The 23,850-nt window shown below is 35.7% G+C and overlaps 1 protein-coding gene across 2 annotated transcripts in view; it reads left to right on the forward strand.

The window, feature by feature from the left end:
- Positions 1 to 23,850, forward strand: part of COL11A1 (collagen type XI alpha 1 chain) — a 126,888-nt gene that overhangs the window by 19,177 nt on the left and 83,861 nt on the right. Inside the window, exons 4-6 of one of the 2 annotated variants that reach the window (XM_056498085.1) lie at positions 67 to 229; positions 12,528 to 12,656; positions 23,181 to 23,297. In XM_056498085.1, coding sequence (XP_056354060.1) covers positions 67 to 229; positions 12,528 to 12,656; positions 23,181 to 23,297 — 409 coding nt within the window. Of the gene's footprint in view, positions 1 to 66; positions 230 to 12,527; positions 12,657 to 23,180; positions 23,298 to 23,567; positions 23,718 to 23,850 lie in introns of both variants that reach the window. The other variant, XM_056498086.1, reaches the window with a different exon arrangement.

Raw genomic sequence — 23,850 nt, forward strand, 5'->3', positions numbered from 1 at the left:
TAAGAACACAATGACCTAGTTTTAAAAACATAAATTACAGTCAAATTATATTGGTTTTTTTAATAGGTGGCATCGAGTAGCTATCAGTGTGGAGAAAAAGAGTGTTACAATGATTGTTGACTGTAACAAAAAAACTACAAAACCACTTGACAGAAGTGACAAAACAGTTGTGGATACCAATGGCATCACTGTCTTTGGAACCAGGATTCTGGATGAAGAAGTTTTTGAGGTACAAATCAATAATGAATAAATGGAATTGAGTTATTTTGTATTGAGTGAGATGGTTAATGCAAACCAGAATAATCTTTTAGGTCAAATGCTGGTATAAATTAAAAGTTTCTGCATTAGTTAGGATAGACTAAAATAAAAGAAAAGTAAAACAGGGAAGAGTATTGTTGGAAGATTTGGTGCATTTTTTTGTCCTTTTTGTTGTAACTGGAAGGGAGTTGCTTTTTTTGTCTTTCTGCCTAATATTGAGATACCTGAGATATTTGGGAGAGTTAATCAGGGAAATGTGTATAGTATGATACTGAATAATTTTCTTTCTGTCTTTTTTAAACATTTGCAGATATATGTGTGTGCTAACAGTATTTGAGAGCAGGGCAGAAGGACCTGGAAAGTTTTCTGCGTAATATGAATCTGTTATAGTGTTTATCCCACTTATTACTCTTTCCAGTAAATGGAACATACTTTGGCAATAAGGACATATATGTTTCCATCATTTACTGGCCAAGAAGTACATATAGGAAGGGTAAAATACCTTTAAGGAAGTAAATGCCTTTTACTAAATCATGAGGCCTTTCTGGGTAGAATCCTTATGTCAATAATTATTTTTACAGACTAATTATGAAGCTTCTAATATCTACACTATTTATATTTCTTTTATAACATTCTTATACAATGGGTAAAATTGAAAAATTTAAATTAGAAATGAAAAATAAGAAATTACAGATTGGTTTTTAAAGTTGTTTTATCTACAGAACATCTGTGCTCTATAAATGTCCACAGTTTTAATCCTAGCTTTAAGCAGACCAAATGCTTGAGAAGCTACATAGGTATCAAGAGGGGAAATAGGAATTTTGAGTGTAGCATTGTAGCATTGTTACCTTTGTTTTCCATGGACATGATGAATTGTGGGCCTTTTGAATATGGAAATTTCTGGGGTGATTTGGTGGATGAACCAGTATGATATGTTTAGTATTTGCAGCCTAATTCACCTGTGGTCCCCGATACAGTTGGCACATCTGAGGAACATTATTTTCTTTTTGAAGATGAATTCTGCAGTTGCTTTTATCTGGGATGTGACAAGGGTTTTTTGATCTCCTCATGGGATAATTAAGTTTTCATTAGTATTTCTTTCTTAGCTGAGAAACCAGCTTCCCCAGTATTTGTGTTTGACAATAAATTGTCAAAAATGTGTGCAATGTAAATACACATAAATAAAAAAAGAATTCAGAGGAAAATAAAATTAGGTAAACTAAATTTTTTTAGTGCTTTCCATGTGATTTTAGATTATAATAAAAGTTAAAGTGGCAGGGTCTGACATGTTCTTGCAAAGTTTGTAACTATTTTAAAATTTGTCCCACAGGGAAAGGCACAATAGCTAAACATGGATGTTTGGTTTGTTTAACTCAGTGCAATCACTAAATAAAAATATCTGTGTGAAGTTTCAGAGGTGCTGAAATGATTGTATATACCAGTTTGCAAATAATTTTTTATGATACGTGCATTTTTTACTTTAAAAGATGGAAAGGGATGTAGTAGAATGCAACTATTTTTTAGTGAACCCCTGTTGAAAGAGTCTGTAAAGTTGGATGAAGACATAACTTAGCAAATTTAAATTAGCACTTTAATCAGAATTTCCAGATTAATTGAAGAAACTGAAAAATAACTCTACATTTTTCTTGAAGTCAAACTTGTGCGGAGTTAAAGTGGACACAAGGATATACTTTACAGAATTTGATAGAATGAGTTAAAATTGCTTTTCTCCAAGGATGTTGTCACTTGTGCAAGGAGAGAAAAGGAAAGCAGTGGTATCTGGTTTTCTGCCAGATTTTTATTCTGAAATCTGGTACACTGACATGGCAAATCAGTGCTTCAGTTTCAGCTGAGACCCTCTAAGGAGGAGGCTTTGGACTCACAGAAGAAATTGTGCAGCTGTCTGTAAGGTCAGTTTAGAGGCTGAATCTTGAGATTCAGTACTTAGAACAGCAACATTTCTACCTTTTTTAGCCTCACTGTACATTTCTGAATTTCTTCAATGATTAGGTTTTTTTATTCAACTGAGTGCACCTCTCTTCTCTTTTTATTCAGAGAAATCAACTGCCATATTTTAAGGCTATTCTTGAAATTGATGGGGGTTTAGATTAAGTCTCAAGTCTGACTTAAATTAGAAGCTTGCAGTCCTTGCTTTTGGGATAGGTTTCTGCTTTCTTTGTTACAGCCACCATGGAATAATTCATACCTATGTTCAGTTATCTAAATCTGTAGGTAAAAATGTGAATTTTGAAATTAGAATGTACCTCAAAGTTTAAACAAAATACTGGGCCTTATACATTTTTAATGGATCATAGGATCATAGAATACCTAGAGCTGGAAGGCACTCTCAAAGATCACTCAAGTTCAACTCCTGGCCTTGCACAGAACTCCCCAGGAATCACACCATGTGCCTGAGAGCGTTCTCCAAATGCTTCTTGAACTCTGTCAAGCTTGGTTGTGACCACTTCCCTGGGGAGCCTGTTCCAGTGGCCAAACACGCTCTGGGTGAAGAACCTTTGCCTAATATCCCACCTAAACCTCCCCTGGCACAGCTCCATGCCATTCCCTTGGGTCCTGTCACTGTCACCAGAGCAGAGATCAGTGCCTGCCTCTCCCCTTCCCCTCCTGAGGAAGTTGCATATTGCATTGGGATCTCAACATTGTCTCCTCTTCTCTAGGGTGAACAAGCCAGGTGACTCTGTTCTAAGTCTGGCCAAACTAAACATAATCTAGTTCATTTTGAGTTTGTCTACTGTTTCTTTACTCTCTGAACAGCATTCTTTTTGTTTTATTAACAAAAATTTATCCATCCATTAGTTACTGCTGCTACAATTTCTAAAGTTTGATGCTGTTTCCTGAAATCTATCCCTACTTGAAAGTGTTGTCATTGTGTGTTAAATGTTCTGGTTTTCTGATTCATGGCAGCTCAGAGTGACATTTGGTAATTTCATGGGTCTCCTTGTTAGTATTTCTGTGTTATGAGCCCTGCTGTATCTTGAGACCACAACAGTCACTGAAGATACACATAACACAATGTGTCTTATTCTGTGTGCAGGAAATTCCAGAAGTTATCTGGTCATGACATTAGATTTAACTGTTTAAGACTTAAAACTGTTTACTAGAGACTTCTCATCTGGCATGTACAGCCTTTGCTAGTTTAGATGTAGGAAGCCCCTAAAAACAATTACCTTTTGCTCAGAGTGTCAGAAGGATTAATCCGTGCATCACAGAGATTGTCTTGTCTTGGGTAATAATGGTATTTTTACTCATAATAATATGACCAATGATTTGGTCATAGTGGAAAACTCTTCAGTCTCCTCAAACTGGATGGAAATTTAAAATGTGGAAATAATAACTTGTAGATATATATAATGATCTCTCAGACTTCAGTGACCTACTAATTGAAGATGATACTCTTCCTTTTTGGTCTTGAACCAATGTGTGCAGCAGAACACAACTGCACCAAACCCCAATCCATCTCTAAGGTAACTCACTCCCATTGAATCAGGTGTACACAAATGAGTCCAAAACACTAATTATTACTTTACATTATTGTGACCTCCTAACAACTTGATTTTGAAAAAGGAATTACTCTTTCAGTCATATTGCTCTAACATATTTGCATGGATCATTCATTTAGAAGCTTCAGAATAAATATTGTTCCTGTAAGGAAAGTTTCACACTTACTTTAAAACAATATTACATCCCCTTGGCTCAAATATGCTTATTTTATTTCTAATTTTGTTACTTTAAGTTTGTAATACAAGATTTAGCTAAATTGAATTCTTTGTAATTTTCTTATATTTTATTTTTGTTCTTAATAGTAACCTGTGTTTTCTAGGCAGTTGTCCTATCTGTGTTCTGATTCTGGTAGTCTGACTGTTACTAACACAAGAATCTGCTATAGCAAACTGGCAAATTTTAAGTGCATACATTTTAATCAGTGTGACATGACCTCATGACATAACTTTCTGATGATTATCAATATTTTCTGAATAAGTGAGCGTACTGGGTATCCAGAGATCAGGTAGATCACTGAAAGAAGGAAAAGGCTGATTGGTGTCCTAAGAACAAGATAAATTGCTGCCAAATTCTCTGGTTTTGTATTTCCAAAACACAAAATATTCTTTGGTAGGTTTACCTACTAGTGCTAAAGCTAAGAGGCATTTTTTTAGTGGTGCTGTCAGAAAGATTCTGGTTTAGCTGTAAAAGCAAGAAAAAAATTATCTAAAGTGTTTTCTAAATCTAGTGGGCAGTTGTATGTTTTACATGAGAAAATTCCAATTTGCAGTTGCCTGCTGCTCATTCCTGAATATAAGTGCTATTCTGAGATTTTACAACACTGTGCTTTGTTAATATGAAAATCAATATGATGTTAAAAACAAGATAGTGAATTCAGCAAGCACTAAGCATCAGGTGCATACAAATGATGAGAAGCAAGTTATAAATTGTGAATGCATCTTAAAATAATAAAATTATGCTGCCTAGAAACTGTATTATTATTAACTGACAAATTATGAGACCTTCATTTACACTGCTAAGCCCTTGCTCACTGAAGTGAGTCTTTTGATATCAGTGGGACTAATTTGCAAATGCTTGTTTTTGAAAGACTGTCACAACATTCCTCAGACTTTTATATGTGTCTTTTGAAATTAATGTCTTCTGTGTTTTCAAATACATATTGCAAGAACAGCTGGTTTGTAAGTGCTTGCAGCAGAGAATTCCCAAAATGCAAACCAAAAAAAAGGAAAAATAAAAAAAGGAAGAAAAACTGAGTGAGATGCTGGTACATGGCACCTAGTAAAGGAATTTTGAATTGTATCCATTGAAATATGTTTGTAGCTTAAATGTTTTATAAATAATAGGAATCTTTTTATTCTTTGCCAGCTTTAAGGATTTGTCACTCCTCATTTAGTACTGTTGGTGTGAGCAGTACAGGTTTTTTATAAGTATTGTATAATAAGTTAATAACTAACAGAATCTTTATGCAGATATGTCTATATAGAGACTTCCTTTTTTTCCTTCAAAACTCCTCACGTCAGACCAATACCATCATTTTTAAGGCAGTTTGCTGTAAATGAGAATAACAAGACAAAACCTGATGTATAAGACTCTTATTTAAAGCCAATGAAAGCTTTAACAGCACAGAGTTTATGAATTAAATCCTTGCAGTAATACTTGTTAATAAAGGATTTAGATTTTGATACTAGGCATTAATCTGTTCCCATGAAAAAAAGCAATAAAACACTTGTGTAAACATGGGATTCCTATTTAAGGAGATAGGAATAGCTGAGTGAGCAGCTGGAGTTGGGCTGAGGGTGCCCTGGCAGCAATGTGGGTTAGGCTGCAGTTGGGGACCTGTCCCTCGCATATCTGTGAGCATGGGAAGCCCCAGAGTGCGAGTGCAGACTGGAGCAGAATGAGTAGAACTTTACTGCTGCTCAGATTTGCTGTACAGCTAAAGTAGAACAGAGCAGTCAGCCCAGCCTGAAGTGTGAAAAAGGTGTCCTCAGTGTCCTCTGCTTCACACTGCCCTGTGAAGCTGCACCACCAGCTCATGGAGACACTGCCAAAATCATTACCACTATAGTAATTTTGTAATTGATGCTGACCACTGACTGTCTGTGTCAGACTAAAAAGAAATGTTTAATGTTCCAGGCAAAAATAATTAGAATCAGCCTTTTAGATATCAACACCAGAGTAAGTGGCACCAGAGTATTGAGCCCTGAGAAGTAAAACACCACCACCAGAAAAAAGTAAAGCAAAGCAGACAATTTTTTTTCATTTCAGAGACACCTAATAAAAAAACAGGATTTCTTACAAAAAGCTTTCTCTTTGGCTTGTTTTGTTTTACTTTATTCTTTTTTATCTCAAAGAATTGTGATCTGGTGTTTATTAATTTTTTTATAGTATTTCCAAATGTATGTTCAATAAACAAAGGTAGATCCAGTTTCCCTTTCTTATTTTTGGAAGCAGGAGGGGGAGAGAAGAAGGCAAAGTTCTGGTAATTCATTGGGATTAAAGTTCATTTTCAAGGAATGTTCCCAAGAAACAAAGGAATGGTCATTTAACTAAACTGTTGTATTTACATTTAAAATTAACAACCTAAGATCAAGGAATGCTTCATGCTTCATCAGCTTCAAGAGGTCTAACAGATAGGATTTATTATTACCTCATTTGCTATTGTGTCTAATACATTTCAGTTTTAAACAACAGATGTAAATAAGATTTCAAAGATACACAAAATGTAAGGGATTTGTAGATCTTTTATCTAGGAAATAGGATGTCCTTGGGCACACGTTTGTGCCTGTGTCTATGTACACTTGCTGTTGCATAGACATTGTAGTAAAATCTAATATCTCAGCCAAGAATTGCAGTTGACTTTGTGAACAGTTATGTTTTGAAGGTCCAAAATTATAATTGGATTATCAACCTATTTCTTAACCAAGCTGAATTTATCCTTCTATAAGCATGGAGTTCAGAGAATCAAGAAGACACTGATTTCTGTGGAAACTTTGACCTGTACAGTATTCTGCTTTCACAATTTATTGTTTTTACAGTGCTTCAGTCTGGCAGGCTCTAAATATCTTTCTCCAGCTATATTATGCAATGGGCCTGGGTTATGGAATATTATATTAAAAGCTCCTGGAATTCCTCAATCCCTCAAATCTTTGCAGGAAGATTAAATGAATTCTGCAGCAGGTTTTTCTAAATTCTATAGTAATAATATCCATGCTGTCTAGACTTTTGTTCTTTGGAGTCTATAGCTGTACTGTCACATAACTAATTAGAGAAAGTTGGTACAAATACCCAGGTTAGGGTATTTGTGCTGATTTCTGCTGATCTACTGAAAAATTCACTTTGTAATTTTTAGGCTTAGCCATAATATTAAAATGAAAGATATTGATTTTGTTCTTGTGAGTTGATTTAGTGCTTAGCACTTCTTTTTTTCCATTTATTACCATTTTTGCAAACATCTTTAAAATCTAATTATCCTTATAAGCACATTTTATACAATTGGTACTATTATTTATACTGTTTATACTATGGTACTAATTTTATCCAGTGTGAATCAGGAAGGTGTATTTTGCCAATTCTAACCATTCACTCTGGTTGTAGAAAGTATTTTTCAACCTCTAATATATAAATTAATCATTTAAGTAATTGCTGGGGGGCTTTTTAGTTGATTGGTTGGTTTTTATTTTTTCCCCTCAGAGCTTTTAGAGTAATGCTCACCTGCTATTCCCTGGATAAAATAACTTTCTCCTGGCAGAGTTATTATTTTCTTAAGATTCATGTAAAAGAGATATCCCAAAATCTGCCTCTGAACATTTTGGGTTTCTTGTAGAGCTAGAGAGCAATTAGATCATTAAAATTTTACAGACTGGAAGAAAACATTAATTTCTGCACTGATTTCTTCATACAGTGCCCTTACAGCCCTCTATGAATTCATACTTTTGCCTTTTTAGCAATGTGGCAGTTGATAGTAGAGGTGTCTTTTTTCAGTGATAGGGACATTTAGGTAATAAATAGACTATAAATGGACTACTTTATGGTTTTAATTCTCTAATACACCATGGTTAGAAAGCATTAGTAAGATTAGGAAAAGAGGCTGTTTCAAAAAGACAGATAATATCTAAAATTTTTTATTAAGTCAGTTAAGGTAATAAGCAGCCATTAGCATTTATTGCTATAACAATGAAATAATTATTTCCTTACTACTCAGGCCCTTAATGATTTACATCATTGAGAAAATGTGACACCATATCTTATTGGAAATTTTCTTTGTTCCTATTTCTGCTGTGGAATCTATAGAAGACTCTAAAAATCACATATAGCAATTATTACCATGAGGCTAACTAAAGCAATAATTACATGAAGTTGTAGCCAAAAGTGGGAAGAGAGCTTGTTAATTTACTGGTTTCCTCCAAATTTGGTCTCCATTTTCTTTTTGTTGTTATTCAACACTGCATTTTTCTAGTGTTGCACTGTTTTCGTACCAAAGCTATTTTCCAGCACAGATACCCCACCTTGTGCGTTATTGCTTGGAGTATTTCATCAAGTCCTGGAATCATACATACACATCAGTTTTCTTGTTCCAGGATGTCACTGTGGAATGTCTGTGAGATTCACAGAGGAATTTTCAATGAATGAATTCAGCACACACTTCTCATTCTTGGCTGGGCTGTACCTTGTAGTAGAAGAGTTGATGTGAATGAATGTGTGTGCAGTTGTTCCAGCAGGCAGGAGTTCTACTAATTGGAGCATATTCTTCTAGCTCTCTCTGCTGGTTCTCCACTTTTGCTCCAGCATGCAACAAAGTGAATAGTTCCTTAATCAAAACAACTCTTTTTAGTGCTCTTGGAGGATTCTGCAAAGAATAATTTATTTGGTGGAGTATCTCTTAGAAGAAATCCTTCTGTACCATGTTTTCACACTAGGTATAATTGGTGGACAAGATATTTTACGATTCTCAGGCAGCTTTTATAATATAACTATGAGGCTGATTCAAAGGCCTCTGATTTTAATTATGAGCATATCCCTGAAATACAGAGGAATGAAAGTTCATAGACTTTAACTATTTTTATTCCACATTGTAATGAATTATTGAACTGTGAGCACATTGCCTTTGTGAGTTATATGTTGGCTTTGACAACAACTAAGTGCCTTTTCTTACAAAGAATTTAGGATCTAAACTAAGTGTTAAGATTTAAAATTGGTCCACTTTACTTCCAAAGTACTTGTATGGTTGAAGTTAGATAGAACACTTTGCTGGATGTTCTCCACTGCCTCAGGGTGACTGAGATGTAGCTTTCATCTTTCTTATCCCTGATTAGCAAGTTAACTTAAATATCTGACAAACCATTGTTTTAAGTATTATCAAGGATAAAAAAAATTGTTACGAGGCAGTAGTTTATGATTCTCAAAGGTGAACTAGACTTGTAGAACTCTTTGGGGCAAGTTAAGGATGCACTTTGCTGCAAGTATTAATATGACAAAGTGGCTGTGTATGTCTGCCTGATACCTCACCACACGTTCTCTGCATCTGCCTCCTGCTGTTGTCCCCCTTGCCTCTGACACCAAAGCATGGTGGACAACAGGCTCAGCAGAGACACGAGAGGCTTTACTTCTGTAACATGCTAGAGAGCAACTTCCAACTTTGTGAAATTGTCTGAACAGCCTTCACCAACAGATGTGGTCATGAAATTTTCATAGAGAAGGAACAGTCTATACACAGTACCCTTTTGTACTTCCTTTTCTTCTCTATGCACCTTTCAGAGTGCTTTAAGGATGCTCAAGTATATTTCTACATTTTAATCTATTTTTCTTTCTCCTTCTCCATTTTTTGCTCTCTTGCTTTCATCATTCTACCCCATGAGACTTCCTTTTTTCCTGAAATTTTCATACAAGAAAAATTATTTTAGATACCTCAGTATTTTATACAAGTCAGCTATTGGACTTCTTAATGACACATAATTCAAAGTTCTCAGGACTTGTGCAGATGGATCTTTATGTACCTCATTTATGACTCCAGGTCATGAAATACGACCAGATTATTTGTAGTTATTTGCATAAAATTATGTTTTGGTCTCACAAAGTCAAGCAGTTGCAATCAAAGAATGTGTTTGTAAAGACAATTCTGTGGAAAATTTTCAAAGAGAAAGAGTGTAGATTTGTCCAACAAATACCCTAGAACTGTAACTAAATCACAATAATGAAATCTGCAGTAATGTGTGTGCAGCTTCATGAGTTGATACGATTGGCCTGATCTGAAAGGAAAGCTCTTGGACTATTCTGACAGTACAGCCAATACTTCATGGAACAAAATATTCAGAGAAACAATTTAATTAGCAAAGACAGAAACTAAAAACAAAAAATAGAAAAGGGAAATGAATCATTTACTGTAAATATTTTTATAGTACATCTTGAAGAAAGGAGGGAAATTAACATTTGGGATTCCAAATGTAAAATCAATCGGTTCTTCAGTAAACTTATCGCACATGAATAGCCAGTAGCAATTCATGTATTCTGTGAAAATGTATGTATTGTGTGCAGGATTTCTGAGAGCCTCCATCTATGTGGAGCCATGACAGGCAGACAGGCAGGGCTGGGAAATACAGTAAATGGATCAGGAGCAGCTTTAACCAATTTAGGGACGTTTAAGCCAAGTGGTAACAGCATACTGAGTGCTTCTTGCAAACACACAATCCAGCAGAACTCAGTGCCAAAATTCCATGGCATTGAAGACCAGCACAAAGCTCCAGAGTACTGGCTGTATTCCTGGACCTGTGTTCTCTTAGGCTCTCTGACTAAACAGTAGTTTCAGTGGTTTGGGCACGGCTCCTGCTGGCTGGCACTCTGCGGACACTGAGACCTGTCCAGGCACCTCAGACAGCCAGGAATGCTCAGGGCCAAAGAGCAAGACCATGACTTGAACTCAGCAGGGTGAGGACAGAGGTTCTACACATCCACATCTACGTCGCTCAAAAGGGTCATTTACCCCTTTTGTCTTACACTTGCTTATTATCTGTCATTTTTTCCTCTGCCTCACTTGGTTTTAATGGGGTTGGTGAAAGAGAAAGGGCAGAGCACTTTGGAAACACTTTGCTGGAGATGGGGGATGTGCATCCCAGGCTGACAGTGACTGTACAAAACCTCTCAAAGCACTTCAGCTCTTGAAGGAGTCATGGAAGAAATCAAAGGGGGAATTTTTCTGTATGTGTAGTAGGTTTAGTAAGATGTCCAGATCAGGAAGCATTAGTGAATTAATGAAAATAAAGGTGATAGTCCAGAATTGCTGACAAAGAAACAAACTGCTGCATTTGTAGTATTTCTGGAAGCTTATCTAAATCTAAATTAATCTGAGACACATGAGTCTATAAAAGTGAAGTGGGCTTAGAGTACTGAAAAAAGCAGACTTGTAAAATATAGCCATTATGTGCTATGAAACTATTTCCTACTTTATTACTGAAAAATTAGTAAAAAAGTTGTAGAGCTAGTAAAACTGCAGATTATTTTTGATTTATTTATGTTCAGTTTGAGGAAATTTTGCTTATGTCTCTGTTTTTTAATTTTGAAAGAAAGGCATGTTGCAATTATTATTTACTCTTTTAAAATATTTTCCAGTTTTCTTAATTTGGTAAATTTGGTTACTGTTGTGATAGATGTAAAGTGATTCTGGAAATATTGAGAGAATTGTGAATTTCCCACCTGTAGACTTTCATCAGTTATGATATCTTGTCTTTAAAGACAAAACAGGCACAGGTATAATAACAAAGTATTAATTTGCCCCTATTTTGGGTAAAACCAGAAAAAAATTATGTTAGAAGTACATAAATCTTAAAAAAAAAAAAAATCACCCTCTTGTAGGGAAACAGTGAGAAATTGAAATTAATGGGTTTTGACCAAGAACGTGTGCCAATTTCCAACAAACTTATTTTTATGTGAGCATAAGAAGCTCCTGGATGAGAAAATTTACAGTGGAAATATTGGCAGAAATTAACCTAATGCTGCTTAAATAGTACCACTATGTTAATAAATGTGCTGGATACCAGACAGCTTTCTGTGGAAAATGATAAACATACAAGGTCTCTGGAGGGCATCTCAGCAGAGCCATTTTTATTATACAGAATAGTGGGTCTCTTTCTTTGATGTTGTTTTTATGCATGATATATGGGAATATGGGGGCAAAACCAACATTTTTTAGCAGTTACATTTTTTGAGCACATTCTATAGTGTGTATTTACACAGTGCTCACTTAATTATATTTTATTCAAATAACTGTCTCTGGTAAAGATTTTTTTATTTCATTTCATTTAATTGTCTCCTTTGAGAATGCATGTGTGATGCAAACTCAGAATTATACTGTTGATCACTTGCATGCTGAGCTGCATGATGGTAATAGGAAGTGCCCTGAATTAAATCTTAGGAATTTAGAATGATTCCCAGTGAAGAAGTAAACAAACAGCATGAAAATCACAGATCAGAACTTATACCTTTCCACTCTCTCCTTTAAAAACCAGACATGATTTTAAGCCAGAATTTTGCACCTAGTCCATTTGGTGTTAATTTTCATTGTTTTGCCATGTGAACAATACTTATTTTTCATAATAGCTGCAGAAATTAAGTGGATATGCTATTTATAACCACAGATGGAAATATCTGAGCATTATGTGCCTGGTGTTGTTTCTGAATGTGAACTCTGTACTCCTGATGAACTGTAGGCTACCTTTGGTTTTGTTACTCAATCTGCGTATGCTTTCCTGCAGGGTGAGATCCAGCAGCTGTTGATTATAGCTGATCCCAGAGCTGCATTTGACTATTGTGAGCATTATAGCCCAGACTGTGACTCCCCAGTGCCCAATGCTGCTCAGGCTCAAGATCCTCGGGTTGATGAGGTGAGTAATCACTCATGTATTACTGGATTTATTACACATTATTGGTTGTGCTGGAGAACAGTTACCCAAGAAACACTTCCAGCTAAATGGCACACATTATTCTAGGGGTGAAGAAATCAGGTTGCAGGAGTGCATTCATTTTAGCTGTCCACTTATTTGTGGCAAGCATTTGAAGAAATCTATCAACCTGGTGGTATTTGAAAAACTAGCATTCTCAGTGGAGTTAAACTGTAATTCTTTTAAAAAATTATAGCAGTATGAGTTTGTTTACATGTATATTTATTCTTCCTGTGTAGGTTTATAATTTTACTGATGCTGGATATCAACAAATGCCACATTTGAAAGACATGGGAGCTTTGAGTATCCTACAATTGTAAACTTCTTCTATTAAAAGTGTCCTGTGTTTTAATAAGCTGCATACACAAATGTATCCGTACACAAAAGTATTTCAGCCAGTTCCACTCATAGGAGGTAAACCAACGAGGACAAAACAGAGTAGGAATTTTTCCCAGAAATATGAAAGATATTTAGAGTAACCATTAGTCACTGTAGGCAGTTCTCACTCCCACAGAGTCATTCACCCTGGTCAAGATAGTTCCTCATATGGGACCTCTGAGCACTTGTATGTATTGCTGTACACGTTCTGAGTACTTGCACTGAACAGTGTAAAGGGAAAAGCTTTTCCAAAATGTAACAAGTCATAACTGAGCTTGGCTCTGGACAGCCAGTATGCACACCATGTGTGATCTGACGGGTTATTACTACTGATTTCTCAAGAGATCAGCATTAAAAACTTGCTGAATTGTTCTTAGATGTCTACTTTGAGCCTGTTTTGGGACTGAGGTTTTCCCAAACACATGGTGATTTTATTTGTTGTTACTATTTATTCTGACTGAAAATTATGTCAGTAGGAGGCAAAGGGCCACAGGGTGCAGAACTTCTTTCAGAGGGACTCCCTCCCACATCCATTCCATCTGAGGTGTAGTTCAAGATGTGTCAGGTCACCTACACACAGGCAGAGGACTTTACACTACATTACAGTGTGTGGGGTCTGGGCTTTTCAGGAGGATCCCAGAGGACCTGCTGTCCATGTGCCTGCATACCTGGATCTCCATATTCCAAACCAGAACAGATTGAAAGCCTATTGCTGGTAATTTATGGAAAGGGAAAAAAAAAAAAAAAAAAAAAAAAAAAAAAAAAAAAAAAAAAAAAAAAAAAAAAAAAAAAAAAAAAAAAAAAAAAAAAAAAAAGTAGATAGGTAGATCTAATTTCTTTTTTTTTTTTCATAATTAAGTTTCAAAGAAAATGTAAATTTTGCTTGGGAACTTTCCTGGACTTCGCTGCTATTTGGTTGCTCTTGGGTTTAGTGGTTTTGTTTTTCAAAGGCCTGTTTTTCCCTCTTGGTAGCACACACAGTTTGTGGGAGTATCTACAGAGAAAAAAGTAAAATCAAATATCTTAATTTGTAGAGTAACATTTTAAAATTAATTTAAAAACAAATTGAAAAGCACTCAATGATTAATGAAATGGAGAACAGCTGTTTCTAATGATTTAATTTTTTGCTGAGACTATTGATTTGTTTATTTTGCTTAGCTTTCTGACCTAAGACACAATTTCCTTGTTGTGCTCCATGAGTTTATGTGCCACTTTGCATAAATATTCCCAGTGAAGTCAATAGATCTCTTCAATGTGATTTAAAATAATCACATCAGCAATGCTCCCATTGTGATAAATATGCAATAGAATAAAGGACTGACTGAATTTATAGAACTATAGAATTATAGAATTGTCTGCTAAATAGTAGAAAAAACCCAGCTTGTTGAGGCAGGCTACTTTGTTATCTTTTGAGAAGCAGCCTGTCAAATCACATATATAATTTATTTTAGGGAAATAAATGAAACAATCTTTATTTAGGTACTGAAAGAAGTTATAGAAGATAGCAATGCTGATTTTTGTAAACTGTAATTGCAAAACTAAAGAAGATGTTAAAAATATATTTGCAGGTAGTCTATAAGGAAAATGATTGTTTTAAAATGCTTGATTACATGTTTTGAGTAGACTAAACCTTTGATTAGTCATGTCTAATAGAATTTATTGACTTAGACCTTTGCAAAGCTTCTGACTTGTCAACATATGATATTTCAATTTAAAAAAAAAGGCGTTGTGTGGTAAAGTACTTGACAAAGAGATTCAAATCTGGGTGACTTATTTCAGAAATTGCTATGAACAACGAGCTGTCACTGAATTAAATTTTTAATGCGGTTTCTTAGTAATTGTGCTAGAAATATAGAAATGTGTATAAAATGGATGGCATTAAAATTTGTCAGAGTCATGATACTGCAGAGCAGTAAACAGTGATGGGAACACAACTAAGGCCAATGTTACACACATATAAGCCGAAGAAATAACTGCAGGGCAAACATGATGAACTCAGTACACTGCAATGACAGTCTGCATATGGCCACAGAAGAACCTTTCATCTGCAGCAGATTGTCCCCATCTGGGACAATACCAATCATGCTGAAAGCCAACATGGCAAGATTATTGTTCAGCTTGATTAGTTTCATGGTTTGATCTTCAATGTTTTCACAGAAACTCTTGTGGTAGGAAGAGGGAAAAAGGCTAGCAGGATTGTCTCTTCAGAGTCTGGATTAAACCAGCCGAAGCTGAAAACATTTGTTGGGCACTAGCCTCAAAATATTCTGGCTATTAAAGGAGGGAAAGAGGTTTTCCCAAAGGCAGTACAGTGCATGTGCTAGTTTGTAAATAAAGAATTAAGGATACATATGCAGTATTACCTCTGCATGCTGTCACTTGAAACATAGACTGCATCATCACATACATGGCTCACTCACTGCATGCAAAGATCCAGGACAAAAAGAATATACTGGCTGCAGGCAAATGGGGCGGGGGGAGAAGAAAGATAGATAATTTCAGTTAGGAAAATATCTGCTAACATTTTTAGGAAAGAAAGAACAAATTACAAAAATGGTGAATCTCTAGATATCTTCAAGCCAAGGGTAGATACCTTTCTGAAAGTTTCGGGAAATGTTATTCATACTTTAGTTGACTCAGCTATAATGTGACTAGGAAGTTTTGAAGTCTGCAAGTATACAAGAGTTAGCCAAGGTGGTCTAATAGTCCCTTTCAACATTATGTCTCTGAGCCTTTGAATTACTGCAGTTCAGAATAAGAAACTGATACTTGGCTTAAAGATAAATTATGTGATTTCGGAGCCTATTAATGTGTGTTTCCAGCACTGATTACAAAACCAAAGGAAATAGTGGACTTTTCATCAATAAAATAGAAGATTATGTTTGTGAAGATGAATAGGATTTCTCTTGAAATTGCACACTTTTGTAGTTTCCTGGCAAGCTCACAGCCCAGGAAGGCATCAGTCTGAAAAGTTGGATTATATTTCGACAACTAAAGAAGCATCTAGAGAGAAGGATTTAGGCAAAAAGATATTGGTTTAAGGGCATAACACTTTGTTTAGCTGAATGTAATCCTTATTGCTCTAGGCAGTGCTTCTTTATCCAAAGGAGCAAATAATCAAATATCCAGCATTTTAGATTTGGGGGAATTTCTTTCAATAGCAGTGCTGAGTAATTTTTTGAATTTATTTCCACCCTATGCCCTCTTTCCAGTTCGGTTGGTGGAATTGTCTGTTTTTGTTGTGGAAGGGTCTAAGACTTCAACTAGACTAAAAATAATTACCAACCATAAAAACAGAAAAATTATGGAATATATTGTGGTGAGTTTCCATTAAATGAGCCTGAAAGTGCATGTCACATTACTGCAACATCAGAAAGAAATATTTGCTTTCTAAAATGTTTGAGTTTTTCTCAAGGCCTTAAGACCTTCACTGTGCTCTCATATGTAAATTTACTGGACACTGATTTGTAATCAAATTGTCTTTATTAATTATACCTTAAGTGCTGCATTGAGATTTCCTTTTTTTTGTTGTTTGTTCTTTTGCATCTCATTCAAACTGCAATTTGGGTGATCCAACAGAGAGGATTTCAATGCCTACTTTTTACTTACTCGTGCCTGAATCAAATGCCAAGTTTACCCTAAACAAAGTTCAAGAAGAATCAAGCATCTCACAGTGGGATTCACAAAAATAGCAAGCTGTGAATAAAGACATAGAACTAGTCAGCCTAGAAAGAGAGGACATATCTTAAATTCTAGCCTTGTTGCAGACCCAGCTGTGCTGTCCTGATCCCTCATACCATTCTTCTCCCTCAGCAAGGTCAACTCCTGCATCCTCATTTCTCCCTTCTTATAAGGGGTGAGCTGAGGATTTCAAAATATAAGCTGATTGGGTCTTTATATTTCCATTTTAGTTCATTCAGTCTCTTTCTGGACCCAAGTGACTGTGTTATATATCTAAGCACGATTTATTTAACGGGGCAACCTCTAACTACCTTTTGTGTTCAGGCTGTGCAGAATGTGTTGCACTTGGCTGCTGGCCAGGACTGTGGGCTCTGTGTGAGCAGTTCAGGCTGAGCTCTTGGGATAGATGAACCCTCCCTATACAGAATGCTTCTGTTCCACTGGGATTTGTTCATCAGACCTAAGTGTCATTCAGTCTGAAAAGAGGAGAGCAGTAGATTGATAGTAATATCCACACACTTTACTCTTTTATTTATTGTAATTTATTTTGAACTTCAAGACATGTTTTAACAGAAGTGTGTATCAGTCTTCCTTGTTCTTGCTTGTGAATAGCCAGGTATGGATCTCTGTAGGCTGTCAAGGTCAGAGTGATTACCTCAGCATCATTGACTACACAAAAAGGTGTTGCCTAGGAGTTCAGAAATCTTTGGGTTTATTCACAATGAATGTATGACTTGGTTTAAGGATCCCATATAGGTTTGAAATTATATTTTAAAACTATCAACATTGCTTTCCTTCAAGATACACACCTATACTTTTCTTATAAATACCTTATGAACAGTCTGGCCTTTGTCTTGTATTCGAACCCCTTTTTACTATAAATGGAAATGTATTAAATTCCTTTCCAGTTCAATCACATATGCTTGGCCAGCTCACAGAAATTAGAGCAGTGACAGACCTAGCCAGTCTTCATCATCCTTGATATTGGGCAGTATATTTTCTGGAGTACCATCAGGTCTTGTTTTCAAAGGAACCAGCTATCAGGCTTTCAGATCTTCTCTTGAAAGATTATTCTGTAACCCAGTGAATCACATGGTCTGACTTCTGCTGAAGAAATAGCTCCCCAAAGGAACTCGGCTTCATTTATTTTGGATCTATCCCAAACTAATGGATTATATGGAGACATGAAATGTTTTCCTTTAATGAAATGAATTCGGTAAATTAAAAGTGCAAATGGCTCCCAAATATGTTGACTTGGAGGCTTCAAGCATCCATTTAGAACATGTTAATTTAGTGTCCTTTGGAGTGTTTGGTCAGAAAGACTAGTTTTCTGAAAAATGTAGAAAGATGGTTATTTTTATGTTTATTGTTATCTTTAGAACTGCAGTTAGCTAATTTAGCTGATATTAAAAATAATGATTTTCCTAGATCTCTTTTTCTTTGTGCATATATACAAACTTTTTATATAAGGGAGTCACATAATAAAGAACATTAAGAGTCTTATTCTCGTTTTGAAACAGGATGTCTTTGGAAACTGAAGATATTATTCTTACCTCCTTTTATCTCCTTGCTCCTATGAACATTATAAGGACTATATGGTAGAAGAGGCCATCTTTAAACCTTTTTAACTTTCCTTCTGCCCTAAGATTGACATCTTCCAACATTTATTTATTTATATTACTGCAGCTGATTTTTAAAACTCTCATTTTGCTTGGCACCCTTAATTTTATTGCATTCTGTAAAGTGTTAGTGAGCCTAGAATATTTCAGTCATCTTTGCCTCTTTAGCTTGTTCATGATTTAGCATAATCTTTAGGAAATTGAAAAAATGGGCTTATGACTGTTCTTTGGTTTAGGGTTTAGATTATTAATTATTTTCATTTGGAAACATAAAGCAAAAGTTGCTAAAATCTACGGATGGGAGGTTAGGTTTTTAGAGTGTGGATAGCAGAAGAATCGGTTTCCAAAGGAAGGTTTCTTTCAGAATATTTAAGTTATTTCCCAGTTCAAATAGGCCTTGCATGTTGCTGGTCCTCTGCTTCTAAAATTCGTCTGATGAAGAAAACAGTTCATCTCTTTAATTGGAATTGCATGATGATCTGGTAGTGTAATATAATCACTCTGGTAAAGAAAGCATGAGGTCATAATGGAAACATTTTGTCCCATCAAAAAGCAGCAGGTTTCATTCTTCCTTTCATTTGTAAGAAAATAGTCATATGCAATATTCATTACAAGAGTACAAGAATGGCTGTTTAGTAACTATTGGTGGTCTTACTAGAGAAGAAAGAAAAGCAAGAGGAAGAAAATTGCATCACATCTGAAGTATGTGTTACCTGATGTCTCTTGGCTGAAATCCCCCGCTGAGTTTAACCTATTATTTCTTTTGAAATTCTAGATCCTTTCTCCTTTACATTCAAGAGTCTACTTATTATCTTTCCTTTATTAGGAGTGCAACTATGATAGATTTCTGTGAACTCCTCAACTTCTGTGAGCTAACAGCAGGTTTTATGTATCCAAAACATATAGGAACTTTTCTCAATATTTGTTGAGGTCAAACTGAGTGGATCATACTCCTGTCTCTGGTAATCTCATAAAGGTGACCTTTTGGCTGTGTAGCTTCAGAAGGGGTATGGGCCACATATCCAGTCTTAACTGTTAATGGCAGGGTGAGTTGCGAGTTTCACAGCAGGTTACTAAAGCCATTAAATCTATCCCTCATGTTGGTATATTTAGTCTTCATTTACCTGACTAGTCTTTCACTAGTCCTGTTGTCTCCTATTAAAATCTGGGAACAGCCTTCATCAAATTAAGTTGGTGAAATCACTCTGTGAGTAAATCATATTTCTAATGTGTATTTTTGCATCAGCTAGGGGTGTAGAGATGCATTCCTCTATGTGGACAGATTGTGCCTTAGGAAATACACCTGGAAGATTTTGCACTATGTTTAACTCTCTGCAGCAGGACCCCTAGAGTTCAATACAAAACATATTCTCTGTTTATCAACTGGTGTGAAATATTGCTGGTTTTTCAGAAAAAAGTCTTGGGAAAGGAAGGATTCCTAAGAATAAAGTAGAATGCTTAGGCTACTACATATTTTCCCTTGTCCTTCTTGTATTTGTGGAGCTGCAAAGTATTGTGATTTCAAAACTACTTGAATATGGTTTTGGCATAGTGGCCACATGTCCTAGCTTGTAAGTTCAAGAATTTTTGTAATACGCCTCTGATATTGTGCTCTTAGTAGAAGATCTTCACCTGCTTGGCAGTAATCTGACTCCAGCATGGAAACTGTCATTCCCCACTTCTCATCCATTCCTATTATTTCTTTCTGTGTGCCTGCACAGCAGTGCAACCAAAATATAATCTTGATTTTGTGATCACATTTTGCATATAAAGAAAGTTTCATTTTCTTTAACAGGAATGAGTGAAGCACAATACCCAAAAGTATTTTCTGTGTGATTATGCATGATGCAATATATCTGTCCAAATATTTGTGCTTTTTTGTATGTTTTCTAGTTCTCATTCATAAATTTCTGACTTTCTGACCTAGGCCTCTTAGCATAAATATCAAGTTATTCAATACTTTCTTTTTTAATACTAACATACTTGGCACAGATACTTTTCCTTCCTTTTTTTCCCCCACAATCTACATTTCTGTTTGGTTTATGGCCTCTGGAAAACTACTTGTAATCCACTGTTGCAATTTTACTAGTCATGTGGTTGGCACAAATCAGCATGGCCATTCAGCTTACCTTAAGAAAAGCTGTACAACTGAGATTTTCAAAACAGTTATAATACTGAGCAACACAGTGTTATATTTTAATTGTCAGTTGGTCAAAGTGACTGCTGGAATGAATGCTCCCAGTTTCAGAACAGGTTTACAACGCTTACTAAAGAGGAATCTGTGTGTCTATAAGTTGCTAAACAAAGCTCCAAACAGCATATTAAACTTAAATCTGGCTAACGACATGCTATTTCTCTCAGAAATGTTGCTCTGCTTACTTCTTAAGATACTGGATATTATTTAACATAGGTAGTGTCTTTTCCTTGGGTTCCAATAAAAATTGCATAGCAGAGTGTGATTCATGTTGTTTGGCTGAGGAAGCATTGAAAGGGATGGAATTGGTTACCACTGCTAAGATGGAATGACTGAATTTGGAGAGGTGTATTCCACTGAATACTTTTTTTTTCCATGTAGATAAACCTAGTTTGTGTGTAGTTCTTCAGAGAAGATAAGCAAATCACTTGCAGACGTTTTTATAATTTCCATATATATACTGCAATTTCAATGTCATTCTGTAACTATTTCAAAAAGTCTGGTTTTATCCATGTGGTTCTTCATTTACTTCCTTTTTGTGGCTGCTTATGGTCTCCCAGAAGCTTGTCATTGCATTTTCTTCTCTGGGAGGCAGTGGCACTCTTAGAGACAAGCTGTATTGAGCTGCATTTCCAGAACTGCACAAACCAGAAAATATGCTTTTATACCTTGACAGATCTGTAAATGTATCATTGCTGCACATGAGGCTCTGCACCACTACCAGTTATAGGTCAAACATGTTTCTTTGACTTCATTGGGGTTAGGACTGAATCTTAATTTGCTGAAGAGAGAGAGAAGAATCCTGTATCAATAACCATGGCTAAGTCTAAAATGCTGTTTTGAAAAGTAGAGATAGTGTTAACTTTTTTTAGTTATATAAAAGATACCACTGATGAAATCAAAGCACTGCTTACATTATATGAGGCAGATATAAAGTGCCCATATACTTCACAAAGAGGATATTCTCCACCTAAAATGATATTTTGTTATTTAAATGTAGCTTGAAGTGTTCTTATAAATGTGCAATATAGTTTTGAATGAGTACCAAACATATGCTGCATCCTTTTTAAATGTTTATCAAATCTCATGACTAATCAGTTTATAAGTGCAAGGGTAAAAATAATCAAAGGACAATTGAGCAAAAAACATCTGCCTTCTGAAAAAGAATGTGTTTTCTTTTTAAGAAAAGCTGTTGGTCATAGTAAGACTCTGAAGTCACAGGAGTGCAGTAATAGAAGCCCATGTAAAAGGATTTTTAAGTGACTAAGGGCCATTCAGCATTAGTCTTATACTTGATGAGGAAAACAACTTCTGTGCATTAAAATCATAAGGAAAAAATTGTATCAAAATTGCCAGAGGGAACAATTAAACCAATGTTTTGGTCACATGGTAGAATATAGTTTGGAATATGGAGATCTATTTTAATTTGTAATTTCTTCTAACATGTCCATCTCTTTCTGATAATGATGACTTTTATGAAACCTCAGACTGATTTGAAAGTGTAATGTGCATATTCTCTCTATCATCAATATAATGAAACAAACAGATATTGTCTTCATTTTACAGACAATGATGCTGCCTTGTAACAGGAGAGAGATTTCAGAAGGGACAAGTTCACATGAGGCACATTTGAATATTTCTTCCTAAAGGGAAAACAGACACTTGTCCAGTCTCTGGCTATAGTTCTGCCTTCTTTTGGCTCCCAGGGTTCATAAAGAGAACTGGTAGCAACCAGGAGACTGCTTTAATTTACCAGACCAACAAGTTCTTGTAGCTTTCAAGCATGATAGGAGTGGAAAGATAGTTTAAAGCTGCCCTTTCTTAGTTCAGATGAGCTGTGCTTGGTGCAGATAATACGGAGACCAGGATCTTCTTGGCACAGCCAAGAGTACAGCTCAGGAGTTCCTGGCTCTCTGGATCATTATCACAGCACTACACAAGCCAATTCTAAAGCTACTTTCTCTTGTAAAAGTTTGTGTGGCAAATCCTCATTTGATAAAAATTGTAGAAACAGAGCTATGGAGCAATTGACAGAAGCTGAATCTGAAATGAAATTACAGCAGTGAGGTATTTGCTCAGGAAATTTATACCATGGAGCTGCCTTGATTTTTGAACTCGACATCAAACTAGAGGAAGATAGCCATGTTTACTTGTAAGCTGTGGCCTCTTTCCTGTATCTGAAATTATTTATTCATGTCTGATATTGGCATCTCTGCTCTTCTGGTCACCTGAAAAAAATACAGGTAAAAGAGGTATGATTTGAAATTTAAAGATTAAATAAATATATGGTTTCACAAAAACCTATTAGTGCTCCCAGCAGTCAAAATTATACTTGGTTCTTCTTTGTAGTCCAATAGAAGTTTTTTCCTGGCATTACTATTTACTTTTTTACTACTTTTATGCTGTGCTCTGAAAGAAATAAGAAGTTGTGAGGTTTTTTTCCTCTCAAATGAATAATTACATTGAATTGTTCATACTGCCTTAATTTTGTTAAACTTTATTCCTAAGTAAAGGTGAAGATACTTTCCAGTATTGCTAATCTAGTTTGCTACCACTAACATGGGAATGCCTGATATTTTTCCGTTTGCAATGTAGTACACACCAGAAGATTTTATCGAGTATGACTATGAGTATGGGGATGCAGATTATAAAGAAACTGATTCTGTAACAGAGGGACTCCCACTGTTCGAAGAGACAGTAGCACAAACAGAGGTAACAGAATCTGATCTGTTTGTTGTGTGGTGTCCAGCTGTCCCCTACCACATGGTTTGTCAATTTGTGTCTTTGTATATGAGCTTAATGCTTTCCTCTCACTCATTTCTTTACTTTGTAGCTGTAACCCTGGCTTTCAGTTAGAGATGGAAGGTCTCACGGCTGACAGCATTCATCTTTCATTTGGTTACCCTTCTTTCATTCACCCTTTCTCAATTTCCTTTTCATTTTATTTATGTTTTCCCATTCCATCTTTCATAACGTTTGCAGAAAAAGAAAGCCATGGTCAAAAAGAAGAGGACAGTGGCTGCTAGCTCAAAGGACAAACCTCAAAAGGCCACAACAAAAAAAACTGAAAAATATGCATCCAAGAAGAAGAAAAGTTACCAAGCAGCAACAAAAGGCAAACTAGGGGTAAAGGTAGCCAAGAGATAATCAAGATCTTTCCCAGACCAAGACTGGAAGATCTTTGATAATAAGAAAAAAATTTACCTAACCCCACTAGATGAATACATCTGGCTAATACCATAACCTGAATAAAAGCAATACCCCT

The sequence above is a fragment of the Oenanthe melanoleuca genome, chromosome 8 (genome assembly GCF_029582105.1).
Source record: "Oenanthe melanoleuca isolate GR-GAL-2019-014 chromosome 8, OMel1.0, whole genome shotgun sequence".
NCBI classification, from domain to species: Eukaryota; Metazoa; Chordata; class Aves; order Passeriformes; family Muscicapidae; genus Oenanthe; species Oenanthe melanoleuca.